Raw genomic sequence first — 17,977 nt, forward strand, 5'->3', positions numbered from 1 at the left:
TATTGCGAAATATGTAATAAATACATAAGAATTTTTAAAATCATGTATACTTTCATATATTATATTTATATAATTTTATAAGCAAAACACAAAGACGAAGATATATTATGTACTGTTTATAAATGCTCAAGTTATAAACGTTACAGTTGCATAAAGTTGAAATCTCAATTTATCTGTAATTTATCGTATGTGGTGATCGATGTCTAAAGTCAATTTACTATAACATGTCTTCAAATAAGCACAATCTGCCATCATAAATCTGAAAATTTTGTACTTGAATACATATGGAATATTGAAAATAACATTAACATCTAACATGATTTTAATAATTAGACATACCTGTACAATAAAATCGTAAGAGGAGCTGTACTAGCATGCCATAAAGAATGAGCATCGAATATCCAAAATATTGGCGCAAAATCTGCTACTTCTAATACAGTAACAAGAACAGTTAATACATTGAACCATCCAATTAGGTGAATGTAAGATAACTTTTTACGATTATGATGCCACCAGATCATTGTTATGACAAACGTTAAAAATCCTGTAAGTATTATAAATTAAATGTAATTTTGGAGTTGGGCAAAAAAATTTTTTTTTGTACAAAGATATCGCACGAAATTACCTATAGCTACATTGAATTTCATATTATAGTCATAATTAATATAACCAGACCATAAATGAGATAAATGCGTATATAAAGTACTAAAGTATCCACATGTGATCACAGCTAACATTTTATTACTGTTATACGTTATCCTGAAATTAAAATGTAAAATGAACATATTTCAAACGTTTGTTTACGATTCCGTTTGACTTATCGATTTTCAATTACCTTAATAACATACAATAGAATAATGTAAGAACCATAATAAATGCACAAGAATAATCCATTGCTTCGGTAAATGGAGTGTCGCGTGCATGAAAAACAGAAGACCAAAACCAGCCATGTATGCATATCTAAAAATTTTTTTTTTCATTCGTATGATATTAAAATTGAATTATCTACATAATAATAGAATAATTATTTGAAATGCATAGAATAAAATGAAAATTTCTATTTATTTCAAGTAAGAAAATGAAGGATACCATACTAAAGTAAGTCCATATATAAAACATGGGATCGGTGGATCTCAATTTTTTTTTAAACTTCCAATACATGGTAACATGAGCGTAAAGATTTAATATAGAAAATATGACGGACGCGGGTTCCTGGCATCCAAAAAAACGTATAAACGGCCACTAAAACAAAAATCATGGATTATTTCTATAATTCTTTGGTTGTTAAAATTTAATACATATACTATATCAAATATATATCATACTTTTCCATGAAACTGAGGTACGTGTAACCCATGAGAAATAAAATAGTTAACTGTTTCCCAAGAACATCCGTAACTACAGTCTTCTTTACAAGACCATAGTAGCAATCTTAACAGTATGGAAGGTTTCGCTTTAAAGTCTTCATCTGCGTAATTAAATATAATCAAATAAAGTATTGTTACGTTTTCATTTTCAAATGGTGTAAATAAGATAATATAAACTGAAATATTAACACGTGTACAGTTTGTTGCCAGGAATACATGATAAATTAATATCTGTTTGATTAAAATAAATGTTATAAAAAGCCTACGTTAAACATACGAAATAATAAATTTCTTAAGTTTGTAAAATATCGAATTTGCAAAGTAATTTTTATATATTTTATACATAAAAGTTGAAGTTTCGAATAGTACATATTTCATTGTTATCTATACGATATTATTACAAGAAATCCATACCGCTTTCGCAATTACTGTCTTGACATTTTGCAAGGCACAGATTGTAAAATTGTGACCTGTCTCCCACCGAGCCGGTTGTATTTGCAATAAAAATCGTTTGAAGTACTAAAAAGAAAATCCATTTTAATTCTAACATACCGTTTATACGCTTCACATGCTGCCACGAACTGCACTAACTCGGTGCATTCCCGCCAGTGCAGCGTGGCGGCATGATGCACGAAAGACAACGATATTTCATTATTATATTCATGCAATGTCACAAATATCAACAGAATTAAATTGATTAGAAACATAATGCTGAAATAGAAAAGAAAGTTATACATAAAGTTTAATTAACACCTAGAAATTACACAAAATAGACATGTAAATTCAATACATATATTAATAATTTGATAGTATAATATTATTGCTACTTGTCGACAAGTAACTACCAGTGGGCAGCACCGATCGGCATCGCTCAGCTGTTCAATGAAACAAATAATCAATACTCCAGGCAGTTAAAAGTTAAGACTGTTTGGTCTACGAAAAGGACTAATAATAAACATTATTTGCTATAAAATCACAAAAATTATTATTTGAAATAATAGAACAATTAGAAAATAATTTCGAAAGTCTTGCTTGATAAACTATATTCAAACGATTTATTTAAAGATACAGAAATGTTCGCTTGAAATTTCATGCGTATGTTTAAAACATTTAGAACTTTTTAACGGATCGAAGGATCTTAATGTTTCAAGTTGCAAACGACGCGTATTTCGATGGAGAATATGTAGAAACGCTTTATATATACCTATAAGTATTCCATTATTGAAATAATGATTCTTTAATTTTATGTTGGGGGATAATTCGTGAACAATTCGTCTATCAAAATTGCACAGATGTCGCTCGGTCACTCGTCATGGTCCGTGCTCCTAGGATATAAGAGCCCCCTGTGGCCCTCGCGCGGCAGTTATCTCCCAACCACCAAGCAAGACGGACCGTATCGAGATGAAGAATTTAATCGAAGATTTACATTCGATCAAAATCGAAGATGGCGGCCAAGAAAATCTCATTTGTGGGAACAACTTATGCAATGAACTGAACAACTTTTATATTTAACAACTCAGACACTTTTTACATCTCTGTTTTGTAACAACTTTTATATTTAACAACTCGGAGACTTTTTACATCTCTGTTATGGAACAACTTATGCAATAAAACTGAACATGGTATATTTGCCTATATAGGCGAAATATATACAAATACAAATTGAATTTAAGAATTGATATTAAATAAACATTCTTTGTTATAAAATCAAAAAATTATTATTTGAAATAATAGAACAATTAGAAAATAATTTCGAAAGTCTTTGTGCCCATATAACTTGAAACGTAAAAATGTCGGGGCAGTCGAGATTCGAAATTGTATGCCGCGAAGACGGACTTCAGCTGTTCAAGATCAAGGGGGAAATTCTCGCACTGGCCTTCTTTCTCGATTTCCTGAAGTTATGCGAATTGCCGGGCTCGCGTATATAACATGGCTCGCGCGATAGGATGTGATTAGAGACAGCGACGACTTGTCTCGATTTTTTTTTTTCATGAAGAGTGTAAAATAACCTACGATTAGTAATCCGACTGCTTTAAAATAGTGTGAAATGTACACACTTTTGTACGGATTGTACAAGTATCTTGTGCAAAAAGATGAATATTTTATATTAATATTAGGACTTGACAATGCCGGGAAAACAGTAATAACAATAAACTGCATGTAATTGAGGTTAAAATATTTTAACATAATGTCGCTTACGAATGATTTTTGTACTGTAGACATACTTGGAGGCGGCAAAAACTAAATTTACGAAAAACTACAAGGGTATGAATCCTAGCAAAATTACAACAACCGTTGGTTTAAATATAGGAAAGATTGATATCGCTGGTGTTCGTTTTAACTTTTGGGATCTTGGTGGACAAGAAGAACTTCGGTCATTATGGGATAAAGTAAATAATATTCCATTTTATATTTCACAGTATCATACCTTTTTCGTCATGTTTATATACTGTATATTATTAGGCATTTTAAACGTAATATCCGTGTATTGAAAAAAAAATACATTACTTTTACATTCGCAGTACTATGCAGAATCGCATGCAGTAATTTACATTGTTGATTCTTCAGATCGTGAAAAGATACCTGAATCTAAGGAAACCTTTGGTAAATTATAAAAAGAATGTTATGTGTTACGTTGTTATATTTCATTAGAAGAATATTTATATTTTATTGCAGATAGAGTTATATCATCAACGCACCTGATAGGTGTACCTCTTTTAGTTCTAGCAAATAAGCAGGATGTGCCTGATTGTATGGGCGTTAGAGAAGTAAAACCAATTTTTAATCAAAATGCACATTTGATTGGTCGAAGAGACTGCATGGTAATACCTGTTTCCGCTTTAAACGGGTATGTAAATCTATGTACTAAATTCATATACAAATTAATTTTATTTAAAGCGTATTAAATTCATACATAATTATGTTCAGCTGAAGCAAATACAGCGATTAAAGTTTTTTGTTACAAATATGTACAATAGATCATTTGCTAGTAGTTTCATTATCGAATAAATGTTAATTTTAACTTTCCTAATGTATACAATGAATTCTGTCAGCAATTTCCATGGTTACATAAATAGATATCTATTTGCAAATATTAAATTCTGCTAGTTATTAGATATGTATGTATATAGATGCCATATTAAAAATTTATTTCAAAATAGCAAGTATATAATTAGAACTATAATAACTTAATATTATAAATACTTACTAGAAACAGTTTCGTTTGTATTTTTCGAATTTTTATTTCATTTACATTTTTATTTAATCTAATTCTTCTTATTAATTTTGCATAAAAGATATATGTATAAATTCGAGTCTTGGGCTTGTTATTAATTATCTCAAAATATGAAATGATGTACGATAGAAACGATCAAATACAAAATAAGTAATGTTATACTGTAAATGATAATTTTAAATTAGCGTACTATGAAGCGTATGAGAATTGTTTGCAGAATTTTTAAAAATAATAAATAATATTTTAAATAACCATTTGTATGATATAAAAGGGATGGTGTAGACGAAGGCATTCACTGGCTGGTGAACTGTGTCAAGAGAAACAACGATGTTCGGCCACCTCGTAATCAGAATGACAGTTATCTGTCTTAATATGACCATTCCTACATTGTTTTAAAATATAGGTTATTCTGTGAACAGTATTTTAATGTATAAAATGTGTGCATTTACATTAGAAGTAACTACGTTTCTACCAATAAATTTTGTTTTCTAATTAATTTGTAAGCATTGACTCCTACCTTTGAGGATAGAAAAATGTTACAGGATTATTGATAATTTTATTAATTTTGTTATAGTTTAGTTATATTCTTATTAACGTTAACCTGATTGTAATTACTGTATAAACTAACCATTAATAATTTCTCATATTTTGTTGCTTGTTATTTAATCATGATTAAATCTATTTCAGTTTTTATGTAAAAATTGATCTAATATAATTAATAGATTATTCAATTATTCTGGTAACACAATTTGTCTGTGTTGCTGCTATCAGGATAGTAACAGAGATAAGAGATAATGCCAACACCTTGCCTCATATTCTGTCATGTTTGTGATAAAGTCTAGAATACTTGTAGCACAGGTGTGTGCCGGATAATATATAGATTGTAATTTTAGCATTTCGGCTTTGTACAGAGTCCCTTGTTTGTTAAGATTTAGTACATCATGTGGTCTTATTATGATTCTGAGGATTGGAGTGTTCTACCACCAGAATTAAACAGAAGGTGACTATTCTAACAATTCTAATCTCTATAAAAGAAATCAAAGTTTTTCAAACGTAAAGAAATTATATATTATTATATGACTATTTTTTAACGAAAAATGCTTTAAAACATATATTTACATATAGCAACAAAAATAGTTGTTAAAATATGATATAATTAAAATGTAATTTTTAAATAAATATCGCATAACTGTATTGGCATATTACTTAAAATAATGATTCGGATTGCTGTGAATTATTATGAATTATTTAATTAAAATTTTTAAATATTTCATATAGATTGAACAGAAAAGCATATGTTTGTACTAGCGTATAGTAAACGCATTGTGTAAACATTATATATTACGCTCTTATTATTTTTAACAATTGTGCAATGACACTCTGATCATATGTGAATGTCCCAATATAGGTTTTTAAATTGCATTATTTATAATAAGAAAAGCGGTTGCATCATTGAATATATTTTAAGCAACGCGTATCATCGAAACGGAAAATGAACGAATCGTACGAGATCGTTTCTCGTAAAACAGTATGAATTTCCCGCTTGAGAAACAAGCATCGATGTTACTCACTACGTTGAGCAAAAGTATAAATAAGAGATCGGCGATTACAACTAACGAACGAAAGAAATAACATGATATACATCGAAAGAATAATATTTGGCGATTGTGCTCGTTGATGATCCTGATCGAGGGAACATACATGATACGAAAATTGGTCAGGATACCATACATCGAGATGTCAGTATTATCAGCAACAACGTCAGTGACAATGTGGTATCCATCTTGATTTTTGGTGCGCGAAACCGCGGACTATTGAGGAGAGTGTCGCGGCTATAGGCTAGACTGCTGCGAACAGTTTAACTATGTCCTATGGTTTTTTTCCCCGAAGTTGATTAGGTCCTCGTTGTGAATAAAAGTTTTACACGGTACGTATTGTTGATCGTATGACGTAAAATACAGAAGAAAGTTCCACGGAATGCAACGTGTACCCTATATACAAAACCAATACAAGTCCGATATACTCAGGTGCAGAATAGGGACTATGCAAAAGTGAGTGAGGGCGCACGACTCGCGCCCTGGGAGGCGAGGCATTTCTCGCCGTATTTGTCATACGAGTTGCGTGTAAAAGGTGGGCGATACGACAACGGTACACACGACGCACCTTCGTGCTATCTCACACGTACGTCGTTAAACGTTGCACGAAATTCCGTACCTCGGGTTTTCTGAAAACTACGTCCTTGACTTGGTACTGTTTGACAGCTACGAAACTAACCCTTGGTTCGATGCCCTTCAGTGCGAACGAATTCTTTATATAACCGGTTTACACATTTTACAATATGCTGTCGACTAATGCGAGCGTGCGACCGCGACGCGTTTTTATAACACGTGAATTCGTGGTCGAATGACATTCAAAAAGAACTAGGTAATATCCATTGCATGCATTGCAAACAGTTTTGATCGAGTGCTTAGATCTCGGCAGTGAAACCGGTTATTTTGTGTGTTACCGCACGTTCCTAATGTGTTGCAGAAATAATTAGAACATTAAGTTTATGCTCTCCGCTGGCCAATGTAACGTGTTCAATTGTTTTCTTCTTTACCATTTACGTGGTATACTGTTTTGTACTGCACGATCTCAAAGTCAGTGACAAATTCGGTTACAAATAAGTTTTCATGTTAAATTTCAAGTACGATAGTTTTATGGAGAATTTTCATCGATATTCGATTCCTCTTAACGATGAAACTCTGCACTGGATACAGACAAATGCAAAATTGTGATTTGAAATTAAAATGTCGATTAATTTTACACATAAATGTATCGGTATGATCATTTTGAATTTTTGTATGTATTATTAATCCCGAAGAAATAATTTAGAGGTATTATCTGACATTGTTAACAAGATTTGATATTATGTTTACGTCGTAACGATTTTTAAGCCCATAGCGATAATTTACAAAACGGAGAACATTTACTTACATTCGTTTGACTTGTGTTATAAAAATAATTGTGTAAGATTTTTTAAAGTAACTTCTTAGAATGTTCCATAATATTACCTTACCTTTTCCCAATAGGAAGCAAACAGTTCGTGTTCCATATTCAGCTAACTTCGTTTGTATTACCGAAGTTCATCGTATACGGTTGAAAACTACACAGAGAAACCATGAATGCTTCAGAACATGGGTAATATATAATTTCTAATAATATAGAAGTCTTTAATATACAAGAATAGAATTTTTTATACCTCATCTATCGTCTGATTAGTCTTAGTAAAGTTATCGCTGTTACGCTTTAATTAAAGGAGCAGTTTGTTGCAATTGTAACGATAAAAAGAACATTTGGTTAATTGTATTTATATAAAATTCATGAAATATTCCTTACACAAAGTAAATAAGAAATAACATTTGAAATCAGATTACGGGTGTCATTGCACAACAAAGAAAACGGTATGTAAATGATTTGTGTGTATAAAATAGCATGGGTGTGTACGTTACAGGTTTAACCCAGCCTTTAACATGGCCTCCATAAAACAAGCTTTTAACGAAGCAGTTGAAAGAGGTAAGTACAACATTTACAAAACAATGATTATCTTCATTAATTCCTATTATATTTAATATTTTTTGCTTCCTATTATTAATTTCTGTATACATATGTTTTTAGCATTAAGTATTAAATTTTAATAATATCAGAATTTTTATATATAAATTGCATTAATATAATATTCATTTTTTAAATATATTTTCTTGTTAAAATAAAATTGAATTATAGATATATGACTGTAAAATGTCTTACAGAATGTTGTAATTAAAAAAGCTTTATAAACTTTTTGTTTTAAACATTTGAATTACTTATATATAACATTAAAATATAATTACTTCCTTATTAACATAAAAATATAAAAAGTAGATTTTATAATAATTACATTTATTTCTTAGCTACCTTATGTTACATATAATTTGCAATGCTGATATCCTATTATTATGTACATAGATTATTGCTATTTTATTTATGCCATTGCTTTGTGGTTCTCGTGAAATTTAGTTTTTAACATGATTATTGTTCATAGCTTGAGCACTTAACTCATTAAATCTTACTAACACTGAAATTGATAACATATTTGTAATTTGGAAGTTTCAACAGTTAGAATGCCTGCGCCAACACGATTGAGGGATCTCATCAGACAAATAAGAGCTGCGCGTACTGCGGCAGAAGAAAGGACAGTTGTTAATAAAGAATGTGCATATATACGCTCAACATTTAGAGAAGAAGATAGCGTTTGGAGATGTCGCAATATTGCAAAGCTCTTGTACATTCATATGCTTGGGTTTGTACTAAATTTTCTTACCATATCGAATAACATTTGTAACTATTTCGATTTCTATAAAGAATAACATATCGATTAACTTTACAGATATCCGGCTCATTTTGGTCAATTAGAATGTTTAAAACTCATTGCGTCTCCAAGGTTTACAGACAAACGAATTGGTTACTTAGGCGCAATGTTACTTTTAGACGAACGGCAGGATGTTCACCTTCTAATTACAAATTGTTTAAAAAAGTGAGGGTCGTTTTTTAATAGTATCACGTTATGAATTTATTTAAAGTATATACAATAATAATAATATTAAACATTTTTCTTATAGCGATTTAAATAGTTCACAGTTTGTTATTGGTTTAGCATTGTGCACTTTGGGTGCAATTGCTTCGCCAGAAATGGCAAGAGATTTGGCATCCGAAGTTGAAAGGCTGATGAAATCATCGAACGCATATATTCGGAAAAAAGCAGCACTTTGTGCGTTCAGAATTATTAGACGTGTACCAGAATTAATGGAAATGTTTCTGCCCGCTACGCGAAGCTTGATTACGGAAAAAAACCATGGTGTGTTGATAACAGGTGTTACGCTTATCACAGAAATGTGTGAAAATAGTGTCGATACACTGAATCATTTTAAAAAGGTGAGCTTTACATGTTTTAATAATAATAACAATAACAACAACAACAACAATAATAATCATAGGAATATTAGTATTGATACAAAGAACAGTAGTACAGTACTTAGATGTCTTGAACATTATTAAAATGTTTTACGTCATTGCATCAAAGAAGATTTATATTATTTTTTTGATACAATTTAAGTTCTTTACTACTAGTGTGATAGATGCAGTCTAGACTGTAGTAGCATTAATATGTACCAGATGCATTGAATTAGTAGCGTTAGTAAAACTTCGTATTGAATAAATTAACATTACTACCAAAGAATGATAGAAAGGAATGTAGACTATAAATTTATGGAAATTATATTAACAATAATAATTTGACAAATGGAAGAAATTATGTATTATTTTTCATTAATGATTATATATTTAATACCAATAGGAAATAAATATAAACTTAATATTTTGCGAAGAATCTTATTAACTACTTAATTCCGGGATCCGTGAGATAAATATAATTTTTTACCTCCTCATTAATTTTCTGTTCATGATAATATACTCATAATATAAGTATGGTTTTGTCTTCCTTAGGAATGCGGCCATCGAGAGGTAAAATGCATACAAGCATCCTTTATACGTTTGCATGTTATGCTTATTATGGACTTCATTCTTTTCTTTTATTTTATATAATCTTTTCATTGTGTTCATATTATTGCTCGTGTTAATTGCTTCTTTATAGTTTCTATACTTGAAACGAAATGGAAATATCTGCATGTATTTAAAGGTATAATGTAATATAAACGACTTTTAGGAAATACGACTGAATCGTTATTTTTATTAATTGAATACATTGTTAGTATTGATTACATTTAAAAATGATCTTTAATCATTAAATTTAATAAAATCAGCATTAGGTACTTATATATTTCCTTAATAATTTATTTATTTCTTAAATTAGACATTCGTAGTATTGTGTATGTATATGTATATACATATGTATATATATATGAGCATATTTTTTAACTTTACAAAATATAGTTCTTTATTATTAACTTTTTTTTTAACAGTAGTTTGTCCTAAAACGTGAACATATTTTTTTGCCCACCTTTCTATTTAGTATTTAATATTGCTTTTTCAAAAACTGAGCAATATTGTAATCGATACAATGAATATGTAATGTTACTGTTAAACTTCTTTATTGTTATATGTTTTCAGATTTCTTCGTTTAACTTTTTTTTTATGTAAATTGAAATTGATAACGTATTTATTATTCAATAAAAAAAAACCAACATTTTTTCAGATTGTGCCAAATCTTGTAAGAATTCTGAAGAATTTGATACTAGCTGGATATTCCCCAGAACACGACGTATCGGGAGTGTCTGATCCTTTCCTTCAAGTGAAAATATTACGTCTTCTACGAATTTTGGGACGTAACGATATCGATGCATCCGAGGCAATGAACGATATACTTGCACAAGTTGCGACTAATACAGAAACTAGCAAAAATGTTGGAAATACGATATTATATGAAACTGTACTATCCATTATGGATATAAAATCAGAAAGTGGTCTTAGAGTACTGGCGGTGAACATACTAGGCCGATTTTTATTAAATAATGATAAGAATATTCGGTATGTTGCATTGAATACATTATTGAAAACAGTTTATGTGGACACAAGTGCAGTACAAAGACATCGTTCAACTATTCTGGTAATGTTCTTATGTTATTTCTGTATTATTTAATATTTAAACGTATAATATATATATTCATGTTTTACGTATTTGTTCTTTAGGAATGTCTGAAGGATCCGGATGTATCTATCAGAAGACGAGCAATGGAGCTGAGTTTTGCGCTTGTAAATTCTAATAATATTAGAAACATGATGAAAGAATTGTTACTTTTCTTGGAACGCGCTGACCCAGAATTTAAAGCTCAATGCAGCAGCAATATAGTAATGTCTGCAGAAAGATTCGCGCCAAACAAACGTTGGCATCTTGAAACATTGTTCAAAGTTCTTGTCGCTGTATGTAATTTATTCTCTATATTACCATTTTTCTTTGTTCTGATGTTACATAATACTTTCAACGATTTTTTTATTCATTCTCAGGCTGGAAATTATGTTCGAGATGATGTGGTAGCGTGCACCATTCAGTTAATTTCGGAGACACAATCGCAGCAAGGTTTTGCTGTTACTGCACTGTGGAAAGCACTGGAGAAGGATACCTTTGATAAACAACCTTTGGCTCAAGTTGCAACATGGTGTATTGGCGAATACGGTGATTTATTATTGTATGCGCCGCCATCAGAAGATATTGATGCTCCGGTCAATGTATGTAAATATATAGATACAGTGTTTCTCAAATTGTGGGCCCATAAAGATCTACAAACTCTTGTAAGAAACTTTCGGAATAACTTGTTTCTTTGTTATTAGTTAACAGAAGACGAGGTTATTGATGTTTATCAAAGGTTGTTATGGAGTCCACAAAATACAGTTGTAACAAAACAATACACCTTATTGTCTCTCACAAAACTTAGCACAAGATTCCAGAAGGGAAACGAGTAGGTGTTGTCCATAAGCCTGATTATTATTATATTTTATAATGGCGTATCTTTTCCCCCTCTTATTTGTTAATATAAATGATGTTTTCGCGTTATAGAAAAATTCGTCAAATAATTGATACATTTGGGAGCAATTTACATATTGAATTGCAGCAACGAGGTATTGAGTTTTCTCAGTTGTTCAGAAAATATGATCATTTACGTCCCGCGTTGCTCGAAAGAATGCCTCCTATGGAAACAGCAAGGCCACAGGCCAATGGTATTATTGGTTTGGTAAACGGCGAACCAGAACCCGAAGAAGAAAAATCAACAGTTTTGGAAACAAACACACCAACATCTGATTCAGTAAGTCCGTAGCAATATGAATTAAATTGAAGCACAATTTTAATTTAAATTATTCGCGTGAATTTTATAAAATATAATTTTTTTGCTCTTTATAGAGTGCACTTCTAGACTTGCTTGGAACTACCGACTTGGGAATGACGTCTACAGTATCAAATAAAAATTCATCTACCAGTTCGACTGCTGTAGTAAACAATAATGATCTCTTGGATTTGCTTGGAAGTTTGGATTTAAGTGCACCAACACCTACATCTACACTGCCACAGGCACAAACGCTAACACAAGTATTCAGTCCCACTAATACAGCCAACTATTTAGTAGACGGTTTACTTAATTCATCGGCGGTCCAGAGTGGTTTGTACAACTTAACGGAATGCATATTTATATGTTATTTTAGGCGAGGGAATACAAACGGCAATTTTGTTTGTAATTTTAGATATACCTACCATGATTGTATTGGACAAAGCGGGACTTAAAATAACCTTCAGATTAGAAAGACCACCAGATATTACCGATCTGTTAATCATAAACATGTCGGCTCAGAATTCTGGAAATGCAATACTGACTGATTTTCTTTTTCAGGCAGCAGTTCCTAAGGTTGATCATTTAACATATACATATTTCTAAATTACAAACAGCAATTAAGTTAATCGTTGACATTTTCAGACATTCCAATTACAAATGTTGTCGCCATCAAGCACAGTCATTCCCCCTTCTGGACAAGTTACACAAACGCTAAAAATTACAAATATGAACAAAGTAAATTTCTATGGGATATTTAATTTAATAATTTAATAACGGCATTGCTTTGACGCTTAATATATTTTCTTGGAATGTAGGTATCTCTAAGGATGAGATTACGTATCTCGTACACTGGACCAGCTGGACCAGTCTTGGAGCAAACGGAAGTAAATAATTTTCCTCCCTTAGCATTACAGTGACAACATATATTAAGGAAGACAATTGTACATATGCCTGTCTAAATAAGTAATTGAGTCTGAAATAGACTGAAACCCAATTTCATCTTTTCATTGGGTAAAAGGAAACATATTGGTAGGACACATTTGAGATAAAACTTTCCGATTGTTTTAAACCGATATTTCATCACACGTCGTACGAATTTTATGGGATGCAAATTCGTAACGAATTTTGATTTTTTCTTTTTTTTTTAACATGCATAAAAGTATTTTTCATCTGCTCACTGGCCATATTTTAAACTTGCGCGGAGAATGTACAATTTTTGTAAATATGTTTCAATATGAATATGTATTTTAATATTTTTATTTCATGCTTCTGGGTGCAATAGCAGAACGGAACAGTTTTAAAAAAATGTTTTTTTTAATTACACGATAATTCAGAATGTAATAAGATTTTAAAGCAAATATTGTTGGTAAATTGGTTATTTACTTCATCGATTATATAAGTACACTTGGAATTTATTTAAGTTAATGCTTGTTGAGCAGATGGTATGATATTTAATTTGAAGTCTTTCAGAATTTGTAAAATTTATTACTGAAAATGAAGTTTTTAAATTCCAAAGCAAAAGAAAGGAATGTAAAATTTGTCTTGTACTATGCTGCATGTATGTGAGACATGTAAATATTTTCTCTAATCGAATATAGAAACATAGAACAATAATATTACATGCAACACCGTTATTTGATTTATTGTATTTGTATTCTTACGGCTCTTGATTTAACGTATAATTTTTCGTGTAGGATAGTTTTAAAAAAAAATGGATACAAAAAGGATACATAACAAAATATTAAAATCACTCGAAAAGTGTTTGTCACAAGAAAATGTTGTTGCCCAATTATCAACGACAAGCACTTAAAATCTTGCAGTAATAATTGATCTTTTCTACCTATATTTGTAAGTAATAAATGAACGCGATTGCCTTGTAAATACTTAAATAATTGCAATGACATATAAGTGATTAAATTCATATTATGCGGAGTGCAATGTGGGATTCTTTACCGTATGTGTTTACGATATAATTGCCATGTCAATAATAGAAAAACTTTGCTTTGTTCAAAAAAAAAATTGTTTTGAATGAGAGGGGGGAAAGGGTTCTACATAAATGCATATACATGTAGCGTGTACGTTTGCTATACCTTTGAATTTATATCTGTTATGGGTGATGTTTATACAGTTTCGAATGTATTTGGAGTATATGATGTCATTGAAGGGCTGAATTCTGATTGTCGTATTATTTTATACGTACATATACGTTTATTAAGTCGCTTGAAATTATATCAAACATCGTAAAAATCTGAAATGTAATTTTATATTGTCACATGTCATTTCAAATCGTTTATGAATATTTTATTTAAAATATCGTTACAATGGACATTGAGAAAAATTTTGAATCGCTATTATTTCTGTTACCAATCGAAGTTAAAATTATGATTGCATAACGTACAATTTAAGAAAGAAACGTACATAAATATTTTTCGTGTAGTAGTAAAAGTCTTAATAAAAATTACGACAGAAAAAAAGTATTTTACATTCCTTTTTATTATAGGACTTACCGGGGGTATATAAAATGTAAGATTTGAGTTAAATGAAACTTCATTTCAATATTTGTAATTAGTAAATTAAAAATTTGTATGTGTGAAAATGACCTTTCAAAGCAGTATCATATCTTTTTATACATGTTATATCTCTTTTATCTGATGCAAATATTTGACAAAGAATGTACGTTTAAACCATATGGAAGATTACGCAAAATAAAAATTGCGTAAAGCGTAGCAATAGTGATCCTATTTACGAGTATTCTTTTCCAAGATTTTATGTAAATGAAAATAAGGTACAGTTGTACTTAATTGTATTTAATTTACCTTATTGTAATAATATTATATGAATACGTAGTTTTTAAGCGCGATTAGGTCTAATACAAAAATGAATCTAGTATTTTGGCTGAGTAAGTGGAGAAATGTGTTTTATTATATTTTTCTCCTGAATTTCTCTTACGATCATAAATATTATAACGTACCAGTAAGTATATTATCAGTATAATTGTATGCATTTTAGCTCCGTCCCTTATATGTTGTGCGCTATGAATGCGGAGATGTATAATTCTAGAACAGGTGGGTGTGTTTCTGAGTGGCCTTGTCCTAAAGTCTGTGACACAGTGTCAGCCCTTCGGTGGGGATGTACTCTGCCTACTTGTTCTCAATATTATATTAGTTTTATAAATATAAATATATATAAATCAACTGTGAAGATATTGAATAATGATACAAATACTGTATATATACTTTCTAGAGAATCAAGGTGTGAAAATAAAATGTATTTTTATTCCACTAATCTTTCAGAATATTATCATTAATATTTTACGTATATAGTCGACAATGTTGAAAGAATTTTCGTTAATATGTACATTAAGTAAGAAACAAAACGATGATTATATTAAAAAGGAAACTAAATACAAAAATTTTATGTATTACGTTGTAATTAAAAAGTTTTCCGTACATTAATTACACATTATGTATATTATCTTATTACAAACTTTCTTTTTATAATAATTATTTTTTTTGTACATAGAATTTACTGCTGCTGAGACTCGACGGCGTTATTGCATCCGACTTGATTGAACAGTCTGTCTTTAATTATTTGTGCCATTAAACCGTGAATGATTTCAATGGTGGTTTTACAACTATCTCTTGTCGCTTTGATTAATTTTTCTACTGTGCTTCGATCATGAGGATCCGTACCGCCTAAAATAAATCCTCTTCCAAGCGCAACCTCCGACTGTTCTAATTTATCCGATAAATCAAATATTTGTCCAGTAGTATAATCAGCATTCGTTAAAAGACTAGACGAACTTAAAGTATTCACCCAATACTTATTCCATAAGGAATCTAATAATCGTCTATCTAACGAGGATTTGAAATAAGATACTTCCAAGGAATAATATTGTTTGCAATGAACGCCAAAATCTTCGATCTTATTCAATGGAATTGTTTGATATTCCGATGGTTCCTCGTTTGCTGGTTTATATCCCTGTAAATGTAAAATAATTAATCAAAGGTTTTCTTTTATCGATAAAGTCCATGAAATGAGAAAGCTTGAGAAAGCACGGCTATAAGTTATGGACAATACTAATTACCTTTGGGTAAGTTCTAAATGCACCTAAACAAACTTTTCCAGCGGAAATTGTTCTCACAGGATCAATAACAATGGCAACAAAAGGTTCTTGAAAATTTTGATTAAGCATTTGAGTAGAGACATCAATGCCTGATAACCAACACCCGTATCCAGGATGACTATGATACCATCCAATAGCATTTTCCTGTCTTCCCACCTTAACAAACAAAATGTATTTAATTACAAATATACATACATACAAAATAAGCGACGGTACAACCATGTATTTAAAGATAGTATAACTTATGGTTTTACTGTGTATACTACACCTGTTTAGCTGCATCCACATATGCAGACATATATTCGTAAGCTTGTGCTTGAGCATTTACTCTTGTTTCCGTGCCTTCTACAGGCAATGCAAAAGAATCCATAACGATCATTGTATTCGCCGCTACTTTTCCAAGAAGAAGACCCATTACTTCTAAAGTCCCTCCGGAACGAGCGTGCATAACCATTTTTAACAATGCCAATGCAGAGATCTTTATATCTTTGAAGAAATGGGGACTAAAAAATTAATTATATTAAATGTACTTTGATTTAATAGTATTTAACGTGCCAAATAATGAAAAGATTACTTACTCCTTTTCCCATGGCTTTGCAGCTAATATATCCTGTTGCTCTTTACGATCATATCTATAGATCTCGTCAACGGTGCTGATCGTTTCGATATTATTTGTCATTTCCCATGTTTTTTGAGCGACAGTACTTTGGTCCAAAGAAGTACTTGCCATAGTGACAAACTTTTGTTATAATTGAGATTCTATACTAGAATCAAAGAATATGGAGAAAGCAAGTTAAAAGTCGGAATTGTACTTTGAGTAAAATGATATTCGCCAAGAAAAAATAATAATCACAACGCTTGTTAATTATAAATAAAGTTTCGAAACAATAATGAAACGTCAAATCACTGAACAAGATTTAAATTAAGACAATACGCTGTTGACACATTATAAAAGAAATACTATATTCCGTTAATATTTAAAAATATTTTTAATTTATAATTTGTTACTTATTACCGCTTATTGCTGGTTATGGTTTGAAGTAAAACTATAGAAAATGTACTCGAACAGAGGTGAAACTCTTTTGTTGTTTGTTGCAGTGTTATCAAATCGGGCACTGGACAGAGATCAAAGATGCCAGACGGAGCCCCGTGGTGCACCGGGGACACCTCATTCCACTTTCTCACGCTATGCCAGATCATGCGTACGTGAGTGACAAAGGCAAACTGACGCATGCCCTCTTTCTCGATTCTCCGAAGCTGCCCGAAGTAATTTCGGACCGTCTCGTGGGAGTCGAGAGAGAAAGACTCACGTTTGCCTTTTCGCTTTTGAACAGACGCGCAGACGCGCAGACGCGCAGTGTATAAATACATGTGCGCTGGTGCCTGCGGT

General features: G+C 31.0%; 4 protein-coding genes across 20 annotated transcripts; 2 read left to right on the top strand and 2 right to left on the bottom strand.

The window, feature by feature from the left end:
- Window positions 1-103: 103 nt before the first annotated feature.
- Window positions 104-1,936, bottom strand: LOC122395754 (post-GPI attachment to proteins factor 3). The gene is made up of 7 exons (XM_043393596.1): window positions 1,782-1,936; window positions 1,326-1,468; window positions 1,090-1,242; window positions 836-960; window positions 626-759; window positions 340-544; window positions 104-259 (listed from the first exon to the last, which is right to left on the bottom strand). The coding sequence occupies exons 1-7, from the start codon at window positions 1,915-1,917 to the stop codon at window positions 181-183; spliced, it is 975 nt and encodes a 324-aa protein (XP_043249531.1). The 5' UTR covers window positions 1,918-1,936; the 3' UTR covers window positions 104-180.
- Window positions 1,937-3,138: 1,202 nt separating this feature from the next.
- LOC122395717 (ADP-ribosylation factor-related protein 1) lies at window positions 3,139-5,099 on the top strand. The gene is made up of 5 exons (XM_043393516.1): window positions 3,139-3,507; window positions 3,587-3,757; window positions 3,890-3,971; window positions 4,044-4,215; window positions 4,874-5,099. The coding sequence occupies exons 1-5, from the start codon at window positions 3,415-3,417 to the stop codon at window positions 4,971-4,973; spliced, it is 618 nt and encodes a 205-aa protein (XP_043249451.1). The 5' UTR covers window positions 3,139-3,414; the 3' UTR covers window positions 4,974-5,099.
- Window positions 5,100-5,571: 472 nt separating this feature from the next.
- LOC122395718 (AP-1 complex subunit gamma-1) lies at window positions 5,572-15,733 on the top strand. 16 transcript variants are annotated; one of them, XM_043393518.1, is made up of 16 exons: window positions 6,132-6,529; window positions 6,630-6,849; window positions 7,674-7,782; window positions 8,096-8,157; window positions 8,731-8,923; window positions 9,011-9,157; window positions 9,243-9,555; window positions 10,835-11,245; window positions 11,329-11,559; window positions 11,644-11,865; window positions 11,968-12,095; window positions 12,194-12,440; window positions 12,536-12,791; window positions 12,874-13,034; window positions 13,104-13,196; window positions 13,277-15,733. In XM_043393518.1, exons 3-16 carry the CDS (start codon window positions 7,763-7,765, stop codon window positions 13,376-13,378), a joined length of 2,586 nt encoding a protein of 861 aa, XP_043249453.1. In that variant the 5' UTR covers window positions 6,132-6,529; window positions 6,630-6,849; window positions 7,674-7,762; the 3' UTR covers window positions 13,379-15,733. The 16 variants fall into 16 exon arrangements, with proteins under 16 accessions (XP_043249458.1, XP_043249453.1, XP_043249465.1 ...); XM_043393530.1 differs by having other exon boundaries at window positions 8,744-8,923; XM_043393526.1 differs by lacking the exon at window positions 8,096-8,157 and adding an exon at window positions 8,014-8,045 and having other exon boundaries at window positions 6,630-6,783.
- Window positions 15,734-15,892: 159 nt separating this feature from the next.
- On the bottom strand, window positions 15,893-17,759 carry LOC122395719 (COP9 signalosome complex subunit 5). Of its 2 annotated transcripts, none has more exons than XM_043393535.1 (5): window positions 17,603-17,759; window positions 17,166-17,346; window positions 16,856-17,090; window positions 16,549-16,743; window positions 15,893-16,442 (listed from the first exon to the last, which is right to left on the bottom strand). In XM_043393535.1, the coding sequence occupies exons 2-5, from the start codon at window positions 17,315-17,317 to the stop codon at window positions 15,987-15,989; spliced, it is 1,038 nt and encodes a 345-aa protein (XP_043249470.1). In that variant the 5' UTR covers window positions 17,318-17,346; window positions 17,603-17,759; the 3' UTR covers window positions 15,893-15,986. The 2 variants fall into 2 exon arrangements, with proteins under 2 accessions (XP_043249470.1, XP_043249469.1); XM_043393534.1 differs by having other exon boundaries at window positions 17,166-17,351.
- Between the last annotated feature and the right edge of the window lie 218 nt (window positions 17,760-17,977).

The sequence above is a fragment of the Colletes gigas genome, unplaced genomic scaffold (genome assembly GCF_013123115.1).
Source record: "Colletes gigas isolate AHSC1104 unplaced genomic scaffold, ASM1312311v1 Colletes_gigas_Sc00006, whole genome shotgun sequence".
Taxonomy (NCBI): Eukaryota; Metazoa; Arthropoda; class Insecta; order Hymenoptera; family Colletidae; genus Colletes; species Colletes gigas.

Bases quoted from the DNA above. Each gene is read 5' to 3' on its own strand.
- LOC122395754 (XM_043393596.1), bottom strand. From the start codon at position 1,917: ATGTTAGAATTAAAATGGATTTTCTTTTTAGTACTTCAAACGATTTTT. The intron at 1,243-1,325 runs GTATGATATATA...TTTTTGTTTTAG, and splicing joins TACCTCAGTTTCATGGAAAA to TGGCCGTTTATACGTTTTTT. The intron at 260-339 runs GTATGTCTAATT...CAAAATTTTCAG, and splicing joins CTTACGATTTTATTGTACAG to ATTTATGATGGCAGATTGTG.
- LOC122395718 (XM_043393523.1), top strand. From the start codon at position 7,763: ATGAATGCTTCAGAACATGG. The intron at 9,158-9,242 runs GTGAGGGTCGTT...TTTTTCTTATAG, and splicing joins ATTACAAATTGTTTAAAAAA to CGATTTAAATAGTTCACAGT. The intron at 12,096-12,193 runs GTAGGTGTTGTC...TTCGCGTTATAG, and splicing joins AGATTCCAGAAGGGAAACGA to AAAAATTCGTCAAATAATTG.
- LOC122395717 (XM_043393516.1), top strand. From the start codon at position 3,415: ATGTACACACTTTTGTACGGATTGTACAAGTATCTTGTGCAAAAAGAT. The intron at 3,508-3,586 runs GTAATAACAATA...TTTGTACTGTAG, and splicing joins TTGACAATGCCGGGAAAACA to ACATACTTGGAGGCGGCAAA. The intron at 3,758-3,889 runs GTAAATAATATT...TTACATTCGCAG, and splicing joins TTCGGTCATTATGGGATAAA to TACTATGCAGAATCGCATGC.
- LOC122395719 (XM_043393535.1), bottom strand. From the start codon at position 17,317: ATGGCAAGTACTTCTTTGGACCAAAGTACTGTCGCTCAAAAAACATGG. The intron at 17,091-17,165 runs GTAAGTAATCTT...TTAATTTTTTAG, and splicing joins GCAAAGCCATGGGAAAAGGA to TCCCCATTTCTTCAAAGATA. The intron at 16,443-16,548 runs GTAATTAGTATT...TTACATTTACAG, and splicing joins CATTTAGAACTTACCCAAAG to GGATATAAACCAGCAAACGA.